Genomic DNA, 18,625 nt, shown 5'->3' with positions numbered 1-18,625 from the left:
GCATGGCAACCCCCCACGCCTTGCACCCTGTCTTTGCTCTTTATTTGTCCCAACACCATGCACAGCACCAATATTTATATACAAGAAATGACTGTGATTTCAGCAAAAGCAATCTGCCCCCTCAGTCCATTAATAATCTTGCTTCGCTGCCAAAACGTTTTCATTTCCACTTCTCCAGGCCTTGTCTTCCTTGTGTCTATTTTTATTGCATTTTGTGAACAGGCAGCCTGTCAGTTTGCCATTCAGGTGAACCTTCCTGCAGACGTAGCCAGCAAAATATTAGCAGCAGAGAAATCAGCTGGTAATTAAAAATTAAAAAAAAAAAAAATTAAAACTAGCTAATTAAAATCACCTCCTGTAATTTATAGATGTGCTGTTTGTGCTCAAGGAGGGACGGAGAGCAGAAATCGCTGCCCTCTGCGCAGAGGGCTGCGAGGCCGGCATGGGGTCGATGCAGCCCTTGCAGAGGCTGCTTCCCTGCCCCGCTGATGTCACCCGGCCGCGGACACCGGGGATACGGGATTCTTGGAACGCCCGCCAGGCGGGCCAGAACGCCGGCCGTCCCCGGTTCTGCCCAATTCCTCCGGGAACAGCTCCCGTTCCCTGGGCAGCGCCGGGGGGAAGGGGCATCTCCCGGGCAGGGAGCGCAGCGCGGGGCCCGGGGCCTCACCGCGGGTGCGGGCCGAGCGCCGGGCAGGGCTCACGGTGCAGCGGGCTCACGGTGCAGCGGGCACCACGGCTCCTCCACCCTCCCCACACAACGCGTCCCGGGGCCGGCGGCAAGCGGCAGCAGCGCCGAGGGGACGGCCCGAGGGGCGGCGGGGGGCGGCTCCCGGGGCCGCGGCTGCTCGGCCCTGCCCAGCGCCGGCTCCGCTCCGCGCCTGGTTGGTGCCGTCGGGGCCGGGGGCGCGGCCAGGCCGGGGCCGGCCCGGTAAAGCGGCGGAGCGGGCGCGGCGGCCCCGCACCATGGAGGGGCACCTGGCGCGCTGCAAGATCGTGGTGGTGGGGGACACGCAGTGCGGCAAGACGGCGCTGCTGCACGTCTTCGCCAAGGACTGCTACCCCGAGGTGCGGCCGGAGGGAGGGCGGCTGGGCGGGCGGGCCGGGCTCCGCGCCTCGCATCACCTCACCTCACCTCTGCTCTGCTCTCCCCTCCGATCCCTCCAGAGCTACGTGCCCACCGTCTTCGAGAACTACACGGCCAGCTTCGAGATCGACAAGCAGCGCACGGAGCTCAACATGTGGGACACCTCAGGTGGGCCGGGGGCTGCGCGGGGGGCGGCGGGGCCGGCCTGGGACCGACGGGCTGCCGGTACCCGGAGCCGCCGGGCAGCGCCGTGCCTGGGGCGGGGGCAGCGGCTCCGAGCCCTGCCGGCCTCCCGAGGGCCCCGGGCAGCGCCGGTACCTTGTCCCGCAGCCGGCGCGGCTCTCGGTGCTGCCCCGATGTGCAGGGAGACAGCGAACAGCGAGAGAACCGGCTGCGAGCGGGGCCGGAGGGGAACGGGGAGGAGGGAGACGAGGGAGCCCTCACCTCGGGAGGGATGCCCCGGCCTGTTGCTGCCCGCTGCCACAGAGCCTCTGGGGTTCTCTGGCGTCTTTTTTGGCTTGGTTTGGTTTTGCCTCTTTGTGTACTCCGCTGTGGTTCTGCACAAAACGTCGGGCACAGCCGTCCGAGCCCACCGAGACCCGTCCCAAACTTTGTGCCTGCTCATGCCTCAGTGAAGACACGAGTTGCAAGTGAAGTGCGTGATGCAGAGCTAATAGAAATATTTGGTGTCCAACAAAGTTGACATGCACTTTCTAATTTACCTTTGGATCCTTTTGTACAGGCAGTGCAGCTGAACGCTGTGCTCTGCTGATGAGTATACATCATGTGCTTGCTGATGCTCTTTCCCTCTATTCTCATAATTTCTGGAATCCTTATGACAAATGAAGTCCTCTCAGTGTCCAAGAGCAGTAGTAAATTCAAAAGTAACCTCAGACTTTCTTTTCCTGTTGTTCATTCAGATTTCTTGCTGTAATTTTGCATTCATTAAATGACAGCTACAGGATCAGCATAGCTCTATGTAGAGCAGTGGCTTTACTGAGTCTTGGACTAGCTCAAACATTTAAAATATGTTTGACTCTTCTTCTGGAGCTTCCTGACCCAGGAGGCCTTGCTTTGCTGATTTTTATTCCCTGAGACAAAAAGGGAATCAGATTTAGCTTTGCTCGCAAGCTGTGTGCTGTGAACCATGAGGACACTGGCTCCTGGGGGTGAGGCGTTGGCTCTCAGCGTTGCACCAGGAGCTGTTACCACTTGGAAGCCCTTGAAGGGTGGTTGGAGACTCTCAGACGTGGCCGCAGTGAAACCATCCTGGCTGATCCGGGGCTGCAGAGGGCTCCTTGGAGCTGCTCAGGGCGCACCAGGACTCACGGGTGGTCGACCTCCCGTGTCACTGGGGTGCACGTGAGTGTTCACCCACAGCTTGTTCACCCCCATGGCTGGGGGAGTTCCAAACCTTGGGCTTCTGCAGCCTTGGAAGGGGATGCGGTGGGTTATCTCTGCTAGGCACTGAATGGCTTTGCTCTTGAGAATCAGTATTTGATATAAAAAACTTCATCTTTGGAGGGTGTGGAAGCACCTTCGAAGCGTTGTTTGCTTTTTAGGAATTCTACAGAATGATTTGCTTTGGTCTTACAAATGTTTAAGGAAAAGGACGTGATGAAAAGTCCTTAAAGTATGTATCTGACACCGGCATCTAATGCTGTCACACGCTCATTTTTTCCCCTTGCGACAGAAGATGTTTTTCCAATATTTGTCTCTGCAGCCAAAAGAAAATGGGCTTTGATTCTTTCTCTTTTCTCCTATGAAAAATGTCAGACCTTTTCAACAGCTTTGCTGTAGATAGAGTTCATCAGGTCGTTTTGCAGATAAATTCCCTTTGATTTGAAATCCACAGGAGCTAGTTCTTAATAAACAATCCTGCAAAGCACTATACAGCAGTTTTCCCTAGTAATCAAAGTGAAATTTTTAGCTGTAGATTGCAAACCGCTCTTGAGTTTCCACTAGCCTTCAGAGGCCCTTATAAATGGGAGCTTTGGCAGAAGAAGTTTTGCACAACAGGGAGTTCAACCAGCTGAGCTGAAGGGATCAGGAGTAGCTCATTTCTCCCACCATGGAGAATGACAGGCATCAGTGGGCACTTTCCCTTCTCTCTGCTACCTCCTCTTTCTTTAAACTGCTTTTCATGTAGGGGTCTATTGTTCATGATAAATTCCGTCCCAGCAAGAGTGAAAAAAAGGAGGTGTTGAGAAAGGGTGATCCTGACATGAGAAGGGGGAACACTTTCTATTTTAAATGCTCTCCATCTCTTAGATAAGTGATTGGAACTGAAGTTCCCCGAGAAATCAGCAGAAAGCTGGAGAGAGGAGGCGGATATTGTGTTTTATTTTTTTTTTATCAATTTTCCTCACCCCATACTTAGCTGAGGAAGCAGTTGGAGACTCTGGGAGCTGCACAGAGTGAGCTGAGCATCACTCAGCAGTGGGTGATGGGGAAAGTGCAGTCTGGCCTGGAGAACTCCCTTTATGATGACTGAGGGTGGCTGCAGCCTGTCTGGTCACTCAACCATGCCATTGGTAAGTCCTGTACAGCCCAGGGTACTGTCTGCTCCCTGTGTCCTGTCAGCTTGGCTGATAATAATATGTTGGAAAATGCAGCCTTTTGAGCTGAATTGACCCCTCCTGCTCAGTGGCAAACACAGGCTGTGACATTGGCAGCTGGCAGTCAGGAGCTCTCATTAGAGGAATATTGACACAGAGTGGACGGAAGTGGTGGAGAACTGAATGGCTCCCAAATTGTATTGGGACCTCTGATTTTCTTGAAATGTCTTTTAACTCTTTGTCCATTGATAAGGCTTTCTGGGGCTGGAGGGTGATTCTGGAGAGTTTCCAGCACTGAGAATTCTTCCCAAGGGTGAAATCTGTGGTGCTGTGACAGGGCAAATGCTGGGGCTGTGCACTGGGTCAAATGTGCCTTAGATCTAGGAACTTATCAGGGAGAAAATCCCCTTGTGCAACATCTGCAGGTGCTGGTTGCATTCCACATTTGTTCCCATTTGTGTCCCAGCTCGGGACAGACCATGGGAGTAAAATTGCTTCAGGTGCCATTTCACAGCATGTCAGCAATGTCCCGTTCCTCCTGTCCCCTGGCAAGCCTGTGCTCCCCACTGTTTGCCAAAGCTTCAGTTGAAAAGCAGTTTGAAATCCTTGTCTGTGAGGGTTGAGTGCAGAGCCTGCAGACTGCGTGGGGTAGACGTGGTTGCATCTCCAGGGAGTGGCCGTGCCCTGGCACCCTCTGCTCATGAGGGACACGGGGCTTTGCTGCCCTTCTTGTTCCTGTTCTGGCAAATTCTTTTTGGCTGAACACGCTCAAGACAGAAACAGCTCTGCACAGGGCTGGTATCTTGTGGTGGGGGAAACTCCTGTTCCGTCGGATGTCTGGTGGCTTGGGAGTGCTGTTCCCGAAGGGCTGGGTGCCTCCCAGACCCGGAGTGCCTGTTCCCCAGACCCATCAGGAAGAGCTTTGTTCCTTGGGAGGGTGGATGGCTGCTGATCATTAGCGATGCTCCGCAAGGAGTGGGCGAGTTTCGTTTGAGTGCGTCAGGTCTGGGAGGGAGCATTGTTACCCCCAGGCGTGCACGGGCAGGGAGGTTCTCCTCAGCAATGCAATACTTCTTTCCCCGTGGGATCGGGGAGTGTCCGTGGGTCTGCCCAGCTCCGGGAGGTCTGGAAGTGGAGCCCTTGAGGAGCTCAGCGGGTCTCTGGCAGCGAGGGCCTTCAGTGAGCAGGATGTCCTGCTGCCCAGGGATCTGTGCTTGGAGTGTTTCCCACCATGACCTGGCATTTCCAGTGAACCTGCTGCCCACGCTGGACTGCCCCAATGCCCTGCCTGTTCTGCAGAGTTTCACTGGCCCTGGGTGCAAGCAAGCGGAGAGAGGAGCTCAAGGCATGCTGCTGCCCAGTGCCCCATCAGCAGCACTGATGCTGGCAAGTCCGAGCCTTTACCCTGTATCTAGGTGGACTTTTTGTTCTGTTTTCAATAATAATTGTATAATTGTGAGGAACCTACACTGTGCCTTGCAGCCTAGACTGAGTTCTTTGCTTTTGGTTCACCCTGCTCTGCTGGGAGGCTCTGCCTGATGTGCCTGTGGCCTCCAAGTGCAGGCAGGCAGAGCAGTGAGTGACTTGAGGCTGCTGAGCTGCTTGAGGCATCTTTTGCTGATGCAGATTCAGCTGCAGAGCAGAGCTGCCTGGTTCTGGTAGGGACATCTTTGCCAGTGCTGAGTGGGAGACCCAGCCTTGCACAAGGTCACTCTTGCCTTGGCTGGAGGGGGCTTTCGTTTGTGGACCATCAGGATGCAGCGTGGCTGAGTCGCAGTGTCTGCTGCAGCCTGTGGTATTGCAAAGGTCAGTGCTCACGGGTTCAGCAGTGCCCTGCTCGGCTCACAGCAGAGGAGCTGTGTGGCTGCCAGCCCTCCACAGCCACTTTCTCTTCAGCAGATGTGCTTTCGAGACAAGAATAACACTGTGAATTGCAAATCCCCCTCCGCCTTCCTCTTTGCCTGTACTCAGCAAACAGTCTGCCTTGGAATGGCCTGTGTGGGAACCCACAGGCTATGATAACAGATCCTTCTTTTAAGGGAACTACAGAGGAATGTTGATGAGATTAGAGAGCTGAAAGGGGCTGAGTTTAGCAATGGCATCACCATGGATGCTGCGGCTGTCTGTGCCTGGATTCCCAGCGTGCAGCTCCAGGATTGCCATGGCTGCCTCGTCCAAAGTGTAAGAACAAGTTCTGTCTCAGAAAGAGTTCAATGCCACTTGCTCTCTGAGGCAGAGAGAAAATGCGGAGCTGCCCTTTCCATACCAAAAGAGCTCCTCCCATGTTTCCTGTTCAGGCTGAGAGGCTAAAAGCAGCATGCTTGTGTTGTGCCTCAGCACAAAGACGTAGTTAATCCTAAAAATACGTGCAGCTGGGTCACATTCTCACGCAGGTCAGTAACCAGTCAGACAGAACTTTAAAGGGTTGCAGCAGAAATGCTGATACTGAAGTGGGTGGAGGATGGACCTTGGGAAGACGTGACAGGACATGAAGGGCAGGGCAGTGCCCAGGAGGATCGTCCCTCTGGGCTGTGCACGGTGTGGGGGCCGTGCTGCAGTGCTGTGTGGCTCAGGGATGGAGGTTGGTTCTGCTGCATCAAGGGCGGCATGCCCTGTGGCATCATCCATCCTTTGTCCCCTACAGATCTGAGAGGCTCAAGCCTCTGTGGACCATGGGATGTCCTGGAAGTTTATGGGGGCGTTGAGGAACATTGCCTTTGGTGACAGCTTGGCTGACCCTGCTGGCTGCTGTCACCTCGTGGACAAGGAAGGATGTTCTGTGGAGCGGGTTTGTTCCCAGCTCAGGTGCAGACCCCTTTCCCACAGCCCGGAGGTGATCTCCTCTCTCCTGTGCTCTGCTCTCCCTGCTCCTTTTGCCCTAGATTCTAAAGATAAATTCTCCACTCCATTAAACTTTGCAAGTGTACAGGCCCAGCCTTCCCTGTGGGAAGAAACCTTATCCGGCAGCCAAACGCTTGTGAACAGAAAACCTGAAATGTGCAACATTGCACCAAGATAATTGTGTTCATTCAGCCCTCAGCCGTGCTCCCTAAGGGCAGAGTGTGTGCTGGCCGGGCTGCAGGAAGCTCTTGCCACTCTGGGTCCTTGTTGTACCCTGTAGAAAGGATGGCAGGCAGGTTGTGGCACTGCCAGCTGTCCTTGTGACATGGCAGGAGTGCCAGGAAGGGACTTGTGACCCCCATCTGTCTCCCTGGTCAGCTGCTGCAGGCACGATTGTGGAAAAGGCTGAGAGGGTGCCTCAGCTCCATCTGCAGACCCAGTCCTCCCATGCCAGACTCTGCTCCCCTGGAGCCAGCTCCTTCTACAAGGAGCTTTCAGGACTCCTCACAGTTGCTGGAGGGAGGTTTGCATCTGAGCAAGCTTCTCTGGAGCACTGGTAGCTGCATGTGCGAGGCAGGACACGGGACTGGGATGAGGCAGAAGCACTCTGTGCCTGCCTGAGCTGGGGACTCCTCCACCGGTAAATCCAGCAGAACAGCCTCCTCCTGAGGGGCAGGCTTCCAGTAATAAGATCTGGAGAGGGGCCCAGAAATGCCACCTTAGCCTATGCAAATACCATTCCCTTCATCCTGAAGGTATGCCAGCTGGGCTCTTTAGTAACTCACTGATTTTTGTATGTGCATGGTAAGAATTAGGAGGAGAGGTTAATTGTCCAAGCTGATGAGCTTTTTTTTGCACTCGTGCACTTCACAGAAGAGTGTTTATTCCATGTTAAAGAGCAGCTTCCTCCTTTCCTATACTTTAGGGGTTTGCAGGGATGTTGCACAAGCAAGACAAATGTCAAAGTTCAGCCAGGACAGAAGGTTGTAGAAGTCCTGGGGCTGTTGACTTGGTCCAGCTTTGGCAGCTTTGTCCTCTTACCCAGAGCTTGGCCGGACCGTGGGTGGGATCTGTCATCTCGAAAGGCTGGTGCTCATCTGGCATCTCTGTGTGGGGAGGTGACCCAAAACTCTTCTGTTTGCCAGTGTAGCCCTCCAGAAAGCTGGGATGAATTTCTGTTTCATGCCACAAAGGCTGTTCTTGGCAGTCCCTGCAGAAAGCAGCATGCTGGCTCTTTGGGGAGAGTTTACAGTGAGCCCCCCAAGACAAGTGTGCTGCTGAGAAATTTAGGTCTTGGCAGTGCTCATCCCTGTTTTAAGCCAGAGCTGGGCTGCAGGAGCCCCTTGCAGAGCAGATGATGGCTCTGCAAGCACATTGGCTCTCCTGGTTTGTAATGCCCTGTTGTTGGATTGAGGGTGCCTGTGTGAGGAGGTTCATTATCTCTAGAACAGTTAATAAGGAACAAATGAAGATTAGCACAATGTTGGTAGAGATGAAACAGCACATTTCTGTCCCCTGCTCAGAAGTGGCATCTCTGAACAGCAGTGCCAGGCATTCCAGGATCCACCAGCCAAGGGGAAGGAGGAGCTACTCATGCTTGTATCCACCCCTGAATTTCAGACAACTATGTCAATTTTATTTTTAAACTGGTTGTAGGCTTGCTCCAGTTTTCTCTTTAATAATGAAGAGATGCACTTAGGTCCTGTTTCTTGCAGACCTGGGTGCCAAGTGAGAGAATGACTCATGCAGTAAAGGGAGGCTGAATCTGCAGACACACCAGCCTTGGGCTCCTGTGTGTGTTTGGAACTGCCAGACTGTGGTCTCTGGAGTGTCTTGCTGGAGTATCTATAAGGTGTCAAGTGCTCATAATCCATAAAATTGAAGAGCTAGAGTTGAAGGCACTGGCTTTTTTTTTGTTGTTGTTGTTGTTTAGGAGGGGTTTTTGGGGGTGTTTTGTTGTTTTCTTTTTTTAAATTGTCATATGCAATGAAAAAGTAATAGATGCAAAACCTAGAAGACTAATCAGCCAAACAGAATTTCCTGATTCAGCAGAGATGTTTCCAGAGCAAACTGGGGATGCCTGGGCTGGGAGCAGTGCAGCTCTCCTGCCCCACAGGGCAGCACTGACTGTGGGTCCCCGTGGGTTTCTGTGCCTCCTGAGGTGGGCAGAAGCTGCTGCTTCTGGCTGTGAGATGAACTGCCAGCTGAGGTGACTGCTTGGAGCTGGAGCAGGAAGTTAATGAATGCAAAGCAAATTTTGATCTCATTAAAAAGATAAGGCTCTTTACCTCACGCTTCCCTTCCCTCAGCTCCTCCTGCCAGCACGGGTGTCTCTCCTCCTGTGGTCCCAGGTGATGACAGCATGATTCCTGGCATGATTCCTGGCTCTGGGATGAGCTGGTGGGGGTCTTGTGGGATAGTGGGGGGCTGCAGAGCGCTGTCGGCTCTCTGCTGAGGAGCAGCAGGTTGCTATGATACAGTTTGCTGTGGCAATGTCTGTGCTGAATGAGCCAGAACTACCCCGACAAAAGGAGCATTCCTTGGCTGGGAGGGGGTAGATTTATCTGGAGTGTTTATGTAAAACTGAGAAGCTGCAGGGAGAGGATGTGCGTGGGAACGTTTCCTCCAGCACCAGGGCCCCTATCTGGAGGCAGACACCCCTGTGTGCATGGGGGAGAGGGCAGGGCTCAGATAAAGGACCAGGTTAATTCAGGCATGCGGATCAGCGCTGGATCTCCCATCTCCCATCCCATCCTGTCCTGTCAGCCCTTGCCAAACATGAGAGACCAAAAGCCCCGTTCCGAGGGGGGCTCAGCGCTGCTGTGCTTGGTGCTGCCTGTGGAAGCAGGGCTGGGTCATCTCGCTGTGCCACGGGGGGTGGTGTGACTGTGCCAGGTGTGAACTGCAGCGGCGTGAGCCTCAGGCCAGGTGGGAATCTGTGCCTGGTACACTGGGTCACCCTGGCTCTCTGTGCCTGCCTGTCTGGCATCCCTGTCCCCAGAGCTGTCCCAGATGCCACAAGGACTGGCTCCTTTCCATTTGGGGATGTGACTTTCCCTCTAGGAAGAGGGCTGGGCTCTGCAGAGATCAGGGTCTGTGCTGATCCCAACCGCTTCCCTTCCCAGTGACTTTGCAGGGACAGAGACCCATCTCTCCCCAGCAGGAGCAGGGTGTGCAGGTGCCTTTGCTGCTGTGGGCTGCCTGTAAGAGCTGGAGACACCTGTAGCCAATTTTACTGGGAATCCAATTACACATCAATTCCGGGGCACCTTCCCCTGGCTGCGTGGGAGTGGCAGGGCTGGTGGGGGCCCTGGAGCTCTGCTGGTGTTGGTGCCACGCTCTGAGCTGGATGGCCGGTCTCTGGTCCTGGGCAGGGTTTGGGAAGGCTCCACACTGCCCTCAGCCTGCCTCAGGTGGGCTCTGCTCAGAGGCAGGAGCGTCAGGCTCTGCTCCCCAGGTCTGGTCTCGCAGGGGGCCTGGTGTGCAGTGCTGTGCCGGGGGCTGTGCCCCACTCTGGGCTGCACCTCAGCTGGGAGTCCCTGTGCACACAGGACCGAGGATTTGAGCTCCTGCAGAGGATCAGCCCATTCTCCTCTCCTGCTTAGCCCAGGCAGATTTCCATCCTTCCGGAAACATAAGCCACCATCATCCATAATTCATCAGGTGCTGAACTTCATCAAGGAGCCACCTGACACCTGGGCTGCACCCTTCTCCTGGGGTGGGAAAGTGCCAGGTCCAGACATCCCGAGGAGCTGCAGCAGGAAGCATGTCTGGCTTCCTAGGGTGGGCAATCCTGCTTTTGGAGGAGGCAGATTCAACAAGGACTCGGGTGCCTCTGTTTCCTCTTTTTATAAATAAACATCTGCTTCTCATCCCTACAGGAAGTTCAGGTCATTTGTCTTTGCAATATAAAACCAAAATCGTGTTTTTAAGTAGCAGTGAGCTGATTGCTCCATGACTGTTTGCTCAGGTGTCTGCACTCGCCAAGAGAATGCAGTGCAAATAAAATAGCTATGGCACAGTGACTTTACTGCCTGAAATTTGCACTGAGGGTGTGTGCATGAGCACATGTGTTTAGTGAAAGCTGTGCAGGATTCAGGCTGGGCTCTTTGCCTGCTCACAGAATTCCTGTGGAATGCAGAATCATCCCCTTCCATTTATAGCTCCTTCACCAAATCCTGTCACTTCCTTTATATACCAAAAAGAATCTGTCTGACTTTTCCCAGCAAGAAATCCAGAAAGAAGGCAATTCCATTTTACCTGTCGCAGATTCCCACAGCCTATGTGAGCAAGCTCTCCTGTATAAAGATGGCAAGGGAGGATAAAAACCAGCAGCAGCATTCCCTGTCTTCCCTCAGCCACACCTTTCCACTGTTTGTGGTGCAGCACTGGCGTGACAAGTGATGGAATCCAGGCTGTGTGAGCAGCATCCCCAGCAGCACAGCTCCACCAGCACCTGCCAGACGCTCACTGAGGAAGGAGAGCAAAACTTGCTTCTTCACCCTGTCCGGGGGCAAATACAAGAAAACAAGGACAGAGCCTCTGAGTTCCGTGCCCAAACAAAAGAACTAAAATCTGTGAGGTTTCTTATCTTATTTTCTTTGAGTTAGAGCTGGGATTAATTCATGGGAGTCACAGTTCTGTGTTCGGACTCAATGTTTATTAACTCTTATCTATATTAGTCTCATGAGTTGTGAGCTCTAACTAGCAAGGTAGAAAATGGAGGTGCCTCTAATTTTTTCCAAGGTTATTTAAGGGCTAATCACCCGATTATGTGATAACACCTATATTATTTGTACTTTTAACCCAATAATTGACCATCCAAGGTCCGCATTGCAGACCTTTACACCCAATTAAAAAAAAAAAAAGCCCAAAACCAAAAAGAAGAAAGTGAAGAAGGACTTAGACAACACCTTAAATCCTCCATATTGCCCCAAACATGTTACTATATACTAAACCCCCAAATTCTAAGTTTTTCACCCTGTGAAATCACACAACACTATTCAAACTACACACCCACCACCCCAGTGCTATCACTCAATTTCGGAAGTCAAATGTAGTGCTTGCTTGAGGGTCAGTGCCTTTTAGCACAGAAAGCCTGAAATTTTCACCTTCCAGGGTTCCAGTGAAAATCCTCTGCCAATCAAACTCTGCTGAGCCTTATGGTGTGTGGCCACTGGTCCAAAGTCCTTTGTCTTCGACAGAGCAGTCTGCAGCACGTGGCAGTGTGTCCAGTTGTTATGGGAATTCCAGACCTCTGCCTGGCAGAGAGGGCTGAGGCTCTCAGGGTGCCCCTTTGGCCCCGCAGCTGTCGGTGGGATGGTGTTACAGTTCTGCTGCTTTACCTCGGCCAAGGTCAGGCTGAAAGACACGGGAGACGTAAAGCTCGAGTTCGGACTTGGAATGGTTATTATATCTTGTGTGTTTACAGTATTTACAGGCTCACGTACTGTGAGCTCTTAACAAAGCTAAAATGGAGTGCTTCTAGCTCTTTCTAAGGTTATTTAAGCGATAATCGCCCAATAATGAGATGACATCTATATTATTTATTCTTTTGACCCAATAATGACCACCCAAGGCCTGCAATGCGGACCTTTTCCACCCAGCTACGGAAAACCACCAAACCCATGACGAGGAAGGAAGAAGAAGGTGCAAAAGAGGGACTTAGACAACATCCCAAATCCTCCATCTTGACTCATATGTACTGCTATAGGCTAAACCCCCCAAATTCTAAGTTTCTAGGGTTCCAAGAGGATGGGCCCCGCTCACCCCGCTCCTCTCCGCAGGCTCGGCCTACTACGACAACGTGCGGCCCTTGGCCTACCCCGACTCGGACGCCGTGCTCATCTGCTTCGACATCAGCCGCCCCGAGACCCTGGACAGTGTGCTCAAAAAGGTGAGTCCCTCATCCCCACCTTGTGGGCTCCCTGAGGTTCTGTCCTGGTTTAGGGCAAATTCGGGAGAAAACCTCCAGACCACCCCTTCCCTCCTCCAGCTGGTCCGGGAGAAAATCTCCTCAGAGAAAAGGTGGAAAAAACCTATTTATTTAACAAACCAAGTGCCCACAAGCATAATATGAATAATATGAAACAAAAAAAAAATCTCTCGTTCGGAAGTGAGATGGCGAATTCATAAAGTCCTTGCCGTGGGTTAGCTCAGCTTGCTCAGTCTCTGATCAGTCCCCCTGGCACTGGAAAATTCCACGGGTGTGAGCTGCAGGTGCTCTTCTGGGATTTCTGTCCAGAGCAGGTTTAAACGGTCTCAAGAAAAAGGGAAAAAAAACAGTCCAGGGAACTTCTCTGCCTCAGCTAGCTGAAACTAACTAAAAGCAAGGCAGATCTCTGTCTGTCCGTGTTTCAGACGAACCCAGCCCGGAGAAGGAATGTGTAGGAGTCAGGCAGTTTTCTCAAAACAAACTCCGCGCTTCTTCTTTCTCCCCTTCACTCTCAAAACCAGTGTTAAAGGTACAGAACACAACATCCAGCATAAACAGAACAGACAATCGAGGATACAAACATCATAAAGTCACCCTTGGACAGGCTCCCATCAGGGCTCAAAGCTCTGGCCCCTTGGCCAGGCCTTGGCTGGAGTTCATGTGCTCAGAGGAGGAAGGTCAGGTTCTGCTACTTTGTGCAGAATTCAAGATATTTCCATTTGAAAGGAACCTAGTGAATGGTGAAGCTCATGGCAGCTTGCAGCATGTGTGTGGGGTCTGTCTGTGTTCACACATAGAAATGTGGGGACGGAGAGGAATGTTGTCATTTCAGAACATTTGTTCTGTTTTCCATTAAGACCTTGGAAGGTATTACTTATCTCTGTTAGCAGAACCACCAATGACTATGGATGGCCTGCAGCAGCTGAGAAGTAGCCCCTGGTGCCTGTTTCCAAGCAAGCAGAGTGCTCAGTTTTTTGGCTCTCCCCTCAGTTCAGCATCTGCATAGTAAAAATGACAGCAATCGGTTCTCTACAGCTCGTCAACAAAAATAATGAGCTGTGTCGCTGAATTTCAAGCCCGTGAATTAATAAGATGAGGTGGCACAATGCCACTGGCCTGCAGAGCAGGCAGGGCCCTAAGCCTGCCCCGGCAGAGCTGAGAGTTTTCTACCTCCACCTTAGTGCCTTCGGGCAAAGCTGGAATTCCAGCTGGCAGGGCCCAGAGAGCCTCACAGGGCTGGGGATCTGCTGTGGAGTACCCCTGGCTGGTCTGCAGTGGGTCACTTCTGGGAGAAGGTCCCACACAAGGCTTTCCTCTGAGATGGAGTGAAGTCCAGAACTCCAAATGCTGCTCAGAGGAGTGAGGGTAAGCGGCTTCCTGCTCGATTGCATCCCTTGGTCCTGGCTGTACCCTGCTTTTCAGGGAGCTGTGCTTCTGCCGTGCAGGAAAGCATCTGGCAGCTGCATCCTGTCCTGGGGGGAGCCTTGGCTGGCATCTCATTTGTGACACTCTCTGAGACACCAAAGCATGAAAAGCAGCGGCTCTCATGGCTGCTCTCCTCAGAGAGCTCCGGGCTGCCGGGGCTGGAATGGCCACGGCCTGAACACGTCACAGTGTACTGGCTGGCCTCTTGGCCTCTCCACATTTTGCCAAATGCTGTGCTGAAGCAAGTGCCTCTTACTCAGCTGCTGGGAGGGCTCAGAAGTGGGTCTTTGTCTCAGGAGTGTCCTGGTGAGGGGACAAAGACCCTTCAGATAAATTGGTCAATGGCTCAGTGTTGTCTTCCAGAGCAGGTCCTGGGTTCCAAGCAGGCTGGGTGGAGGGAGGGTGTTTCATGTGGCCTCAAAGAATTCACTGCTCAGCTTGGGAGTCAGCAGAGCAGTAATGCAAGTGAATCACTTATACCTTAATGAAATACAAACCCCTCAATAATTAGGTGGGGCTGGGAGTTACTTGTCTCTCTGCACACGCTTCATGTGAGTCCACCCTGCTCAGTGCGTGGCTTTCCCTGTTCAGCCTCACAGATGTTTTGAGTGCTGTTAGGCAATGGTTTTTTTTGATATGGTAACTTAAAATAAACCCTAAATCCCGGGGGATTTCTTAAGTGTCTCTGAGTAGATGCCTTGTTTCCTTTGGTGCAGGCTCACAGCCTTATGGCGGTGAGGAAAATTCCTAAGACACCATGAAGCTGAAATGGGTTTTAGCTTGTGATATCAGGCAAATAAGGAAAATAACATTTCCTGTTCAAGCCTCAGGCAAAAATTCAGCAGAGGAAATCTTTATTAATGCCGCCCTTCTGATGCCTGGGCTGCTGTACAGCGTGTACAGATGAAGGGGCAGAGGCATCTGAGGGAGTGCAAGCAAGCAGCTCTGCCTTTCATGCAGAACAAGTTTTCACGGAGTGGCGCCTTGGTTCTGACAAGTTTTGGTAGCACGACAGGTTTTGGGCTCCCAGAGGTGTCAGTCATGCAGGAAGAGGGTCACAGCTCTCTCCACAGCCTGGGGAGCCCTGTGTCACTGCAGAAGCTGTGACCTCTGCCAGGTGTGAACAGAGCACGTGGCTCAAATCCCTCACGTAAATTTGTGTGCTTGAAAAAGAGCTCCAAAAGAGCCGGGTCTGTTCATTGAGAGGTTGTGTTGGCCTTCTGTGCTCTGTGGCTGCAGCACCATGATCTCCAGCATGCTGCCCAGAGGCTGGGCGTGCCTCAGTCCTGGGGAGCCAATGTCCTTGGCAAGCAGATACCTGAAGACACCTAAGACAATCTCCTGATAGAAAATAAGGTTTTTCCTATTTTGCAGTTGTTTTGGTCTGATACTGGTTGAATGACATTTGGGTGGTTCTTGGCACTCCCTTCCCCGCGAGGTTGTGGACACTGGGCTTTGTGGCTTGGTTTCTTTCTGCTTCTTATTGCCCAGGGTATGTGCTTAACCACCAGCTATTGTAGCAGGAAATTGCTAATTCCAAGTGACGACTTCAGCTGGGGGTAATCTCTATTTATTATCTGCTTCCTACTTCAGCACCACTAGATAAGTAACTGGGGCACTGACATGCTGATGGAGCTGTGCAGGTCTCCCCCAGGGGGAGGTCACAGGTGATGGATTTATTTACTGCTGCAGACACAGCTGACATCAGGCATTCACTTTGAGAGCTCTGAAAGGAGCCATTTATATGAAGGACATGGATGTTTGGCCTGGCTTTCTCCTTCCACTGCTTCAATTCTTAATTTCCCTGCCTGTAGCCATGCTCTGAATATCATAATGTCTTTAACAGGTGGCTCCCAGTAATAAATAGTGTGTGAGCGTGCAAAGAGCTCCCCACTGGCTGTGTTGACCCTTGGGGTCTCAGATCTGAGCACCAGACTGTGTGGTTGTTGTTTTTCCACAGCCAGGACTGGCCTCTCGTGGCACAGGGGACCCCCACTTGGATGGGGCAGGTTTGCAGGGTGAGCATAAAGCTGTCCAAGGGGTGCTCTGGCCGTTCCCATCCTTGACCGTGGCAGTCATTAAAGAGCCCTGATATGCCAATCAGCATCTGAACAGTTTCACACTCTGCTTGGAAAAGCCAGGCACACCAGAGCCTCTCCTTTTCTCTGCAGTGGCAAGGGGAGACGCAGGAGTTCTGCCCCAACGCGAAGATCGTGCTGGTGGGCTGCAAGCTGGACATGAGGACAGACCTCAACACCCTCCGGGAGCTCTCCAAGCAGCGCCTCATCCCTGTGACACATGAGCAGGTGTGTTTGGGCAGTGCTCAGGGAGGAGAGAGGTGTGCACTGTGACCCACTGCAGCCAGGTCTTGCTCTGCAGCTGGTTAAATCGTGGCTCAGGGGCTCGGAGCTGCTCGTGTTTACACCACTCTTGTCCCCAGCTTTGAAAGACCCTGACTTACTCCTGATGCTCTGCTGAGCAGCCACCCAGTTAGCAGCCAAAAAGTCATTCCTCAAAGCAGGTGGAAGCGCCTGATTTGATGAGTTGGACCGGCTAAAGGGGAGTGTTGTCCTGCATCTCCTAGTTCAGTGCAGCTCTTTCTGCTCCCAGTAACTCTCCTGCCTGGGTTCTGCACTGGGGCAAAACTGCAGGGGGGAAGAAGCCAGAGCTGTGAGGCTGAGGGGCTGCTGCCAGTGGCCACCAGTGGACCCAGCAATGTCCCCAGGCTGGCGACAGACTCAGACTGGTGCAGGGGCAGCTGCACTCCGAGCTGCTGCTGTGCCTGGCTCCGTGTTGTGCAGAGCAGGTGAGGGGGGTTGCCCAGGTGTCCCAGTTGCAGGGGTGGCACCGTGTGAATGACAAAGCACCAGTAACCCAGGGCACAGTGGTTGGCAGCACTGTCTGCTCAGGGGGCTGCCCTCCCCTCTGGAGCTCTCAGAGAGCCTTGCACTGTGGTTACAGGCGCCGTGTCCCCACGCCCAGGCAGGGCTGCAGCACAGGCAGGGCTGCTGGCTGTGTGACGCTGCTCCTTGGTGTCCTAACGTTGTTCCCTCCTCCCCCTGCTCTCTCTGGCCTGCAGGGCAGCGCTCTGGCACGGCAGATCGGGGCAGTGGCCTACGCAGAGTGCTCCTCCAAGGTGTCGGAGAACAGCGTGCGGGACGTGTTCCATGTGACCACGCTGGCCTCGGTCAACAGGGTGCACAAGAACTTGAAGCGCAGCAACTCCAAACGGGGACTGAAGCGGGCGTCACAGATGCCTGGCAGGACAGACTTACTGAGTGACACAGAGATCAGGAAAGACCGAGCCAAGAGCTGCTCCATCATGTGAAAAAATGGGCTGTAAATAATGTGTGTGTGTTTTCCATTTGTACAGTAACTGGCTGAGACAAGGGCATGGTGCTGGCTGCAGGAGCTAGCCTGCCTTTCCAAAGCCTTTTTCTCAGTCTCTAGGGCTGAGCAAAGGTCCCAGCTGCAAGCAGGGCTGCACGAGTTGCCCTGCGCTGTGGAGACTTCTGGGCTGGCTGCTGCTGTGCAGATTGCTTGGGATGGAGGAACCACTCTGCAGAGGAGTATTCGGGTGCTGGAAGGTTTGTGAAACAAAGCGAAAGGGAGCGATGCCGTGTGTGTGCCACCCTCCTGTGCCCACAGCCCAGGCCCTGCCCCTGTGTGGCACACACAGTGCGGGGTGGGGGCTGTGTGGGACCTGGGCTCGAGGGAGGAGGGGGATTGCGAGCAGCAGAGTGCGATCAGCAGAAGGTGTTCTTCCAATCTTCCTTTAGAAGGGAAATGACGTTCGAGGTGATGCTGCCCTTGGCCAGGCTGGACAGCAAGTGCCGTGGAAGGGGCAGGTTTGGGCCAGAGCTGGGAGGGAGGGCACCCAGGGAAGGAGACACCACAGCAGTCCACCTCCTGCAAAGAAAACAGATGTCTCCTCCCACGGTATTTTAGATACCTGGACCGCACTTGAAATGGGGTGGATCTGGCTCCCAGGGAGAGGTGTGTCCCAGTAGATGCATCCTGAGAATCGTGGTTCCCTTCAGCGAGCAAATGCCCCTGGGGAGCTTTGTGTGAGCTGCTGACACCTGGGCACTCTCTGGGCTCTCCCCACTGTCCTGCACACACGGCTCCCAACGATAACTGCAATAACAATCCATATCCTGCTCTCCACCCACTTCCAGCTGCAGATTGTGTTGCATGGTGCTGTGTTTGCTTGGTATAGATGAGAAAAATTGACTTTGTGCATATCTGCACCCCGTCTCTGCTGTGGCAGGGGGAGAGGAGGTGCTCCCTGCCCTTGTGCCTTGCTGTCTGGCCTCCTCCCAGCATCTCCCATTGCTTCTGCTGCTGTCCTCTCTGAATGCCTTTGATGACAGTATTAGCCTGGGCTTAATGTCACATGGACACTTTATGGAAAAATAGAATCTGCTCCATTGCCAGATCCAGCTGTGTCTGTGGGCTACAGGAAAAATAAACATCATTGGAAAATTCATGGTGCTCAGCTGTGTTCATTTTTAAGTCAAACCACGCATCCTCTCAAAATCTCTTACTGCCCAACTTATCTTTGTATCCTGATGTCTGTCTCTAGCTCTTGAAATATGCTTGTGCACACCCTTCAGTGAAAAACCCAGAGGCCTTATCTGCAAGCATTCATTCTGGAGCTGAAACACCTGCCTTGAATAACCTCTCCCTCTGTCCTGACTCCTCAGATATTGTGGAGCATTTGCAGCTTGTCTGTGCCTGATCCAGCAGCCTGAGCTGACAGGAGCTGCCTCTGTCCTC

The 18,625-nt window shown here is 53.0% G+C and overlaps 1 protein-coding gene across 1 annotated transcript; it reads left to right on the top strand.

Moving 5' to 3' along the window:
- Nucleotides 1–914: 914 nt before the first annotated feature.
- RND2 (Rho family GTPase 2) lies at nt 915–18,332 on the top strand. The gene is made up of 5 exons (XM_040087473.2): nt 915–1,068; nt 1,168–1,255; nt 12,273–12,382; nt 16,018–16,152; nt 16,926–18,332. The coding sequence occupies exons 1-5, from the start codon at nt 967–969 to the stop codon at nt 17,172–17,174; spliced, it is 684 nt and encodes a 227-aa protein (XP_039943407.1). The 5' UTR covers nt 915–966; the 3' UTR covers nt 17,175–18,332.
- Nucleotides 18,333–18,625: the final 293 nt, after the last annotated feature.

This window comes from Hirundo rustica, chromosome 27, assembly GCF_015227805.2.
Source record: "Hirundo rustica isolate bHirRus1 chromosome 27, bHirRus1.pri.v3, whole genome shotgun sequence".
NCBI lineage: Eukaryota > Metazoa > Chordata > Aves > Passeriformes > Hirundinidae > Hirundo > Hirundo rustica.
The sequence above is the reverse complement of the archived record's forward strand: the minus strand, read 5'-3'. Positions and strand labels throughout refer to the sequence as shown.

What these genes read in the sequence shown, in the direction of transcription:
- RND2 (XM_040087473.2), top strand. Translation starts at nt 967, where the DNA reads ATGGAGGGGCACCTGGCGCGCTGCAAGATCGTGGTGGTGGGGGACACG. An exon ending in CAACATGTGGGACACCTCAG is followed by an intron (nt 1,256 to 12,272) that starts GTGGGCCGGGGG and finishes TCCTCTCCGCAG; the next exon opens with GCTCGGCCTACTACGACAAC. An exon ending in TGGACAGTGTGCTCAAAAAG is followed by an intron (nt 12,383 to 16,017) that starts GTGAGTCCCTCA and finishes TTTTCTCTGCAG; the next exon opens with TGGCAAGGGGAGACGCAGGA.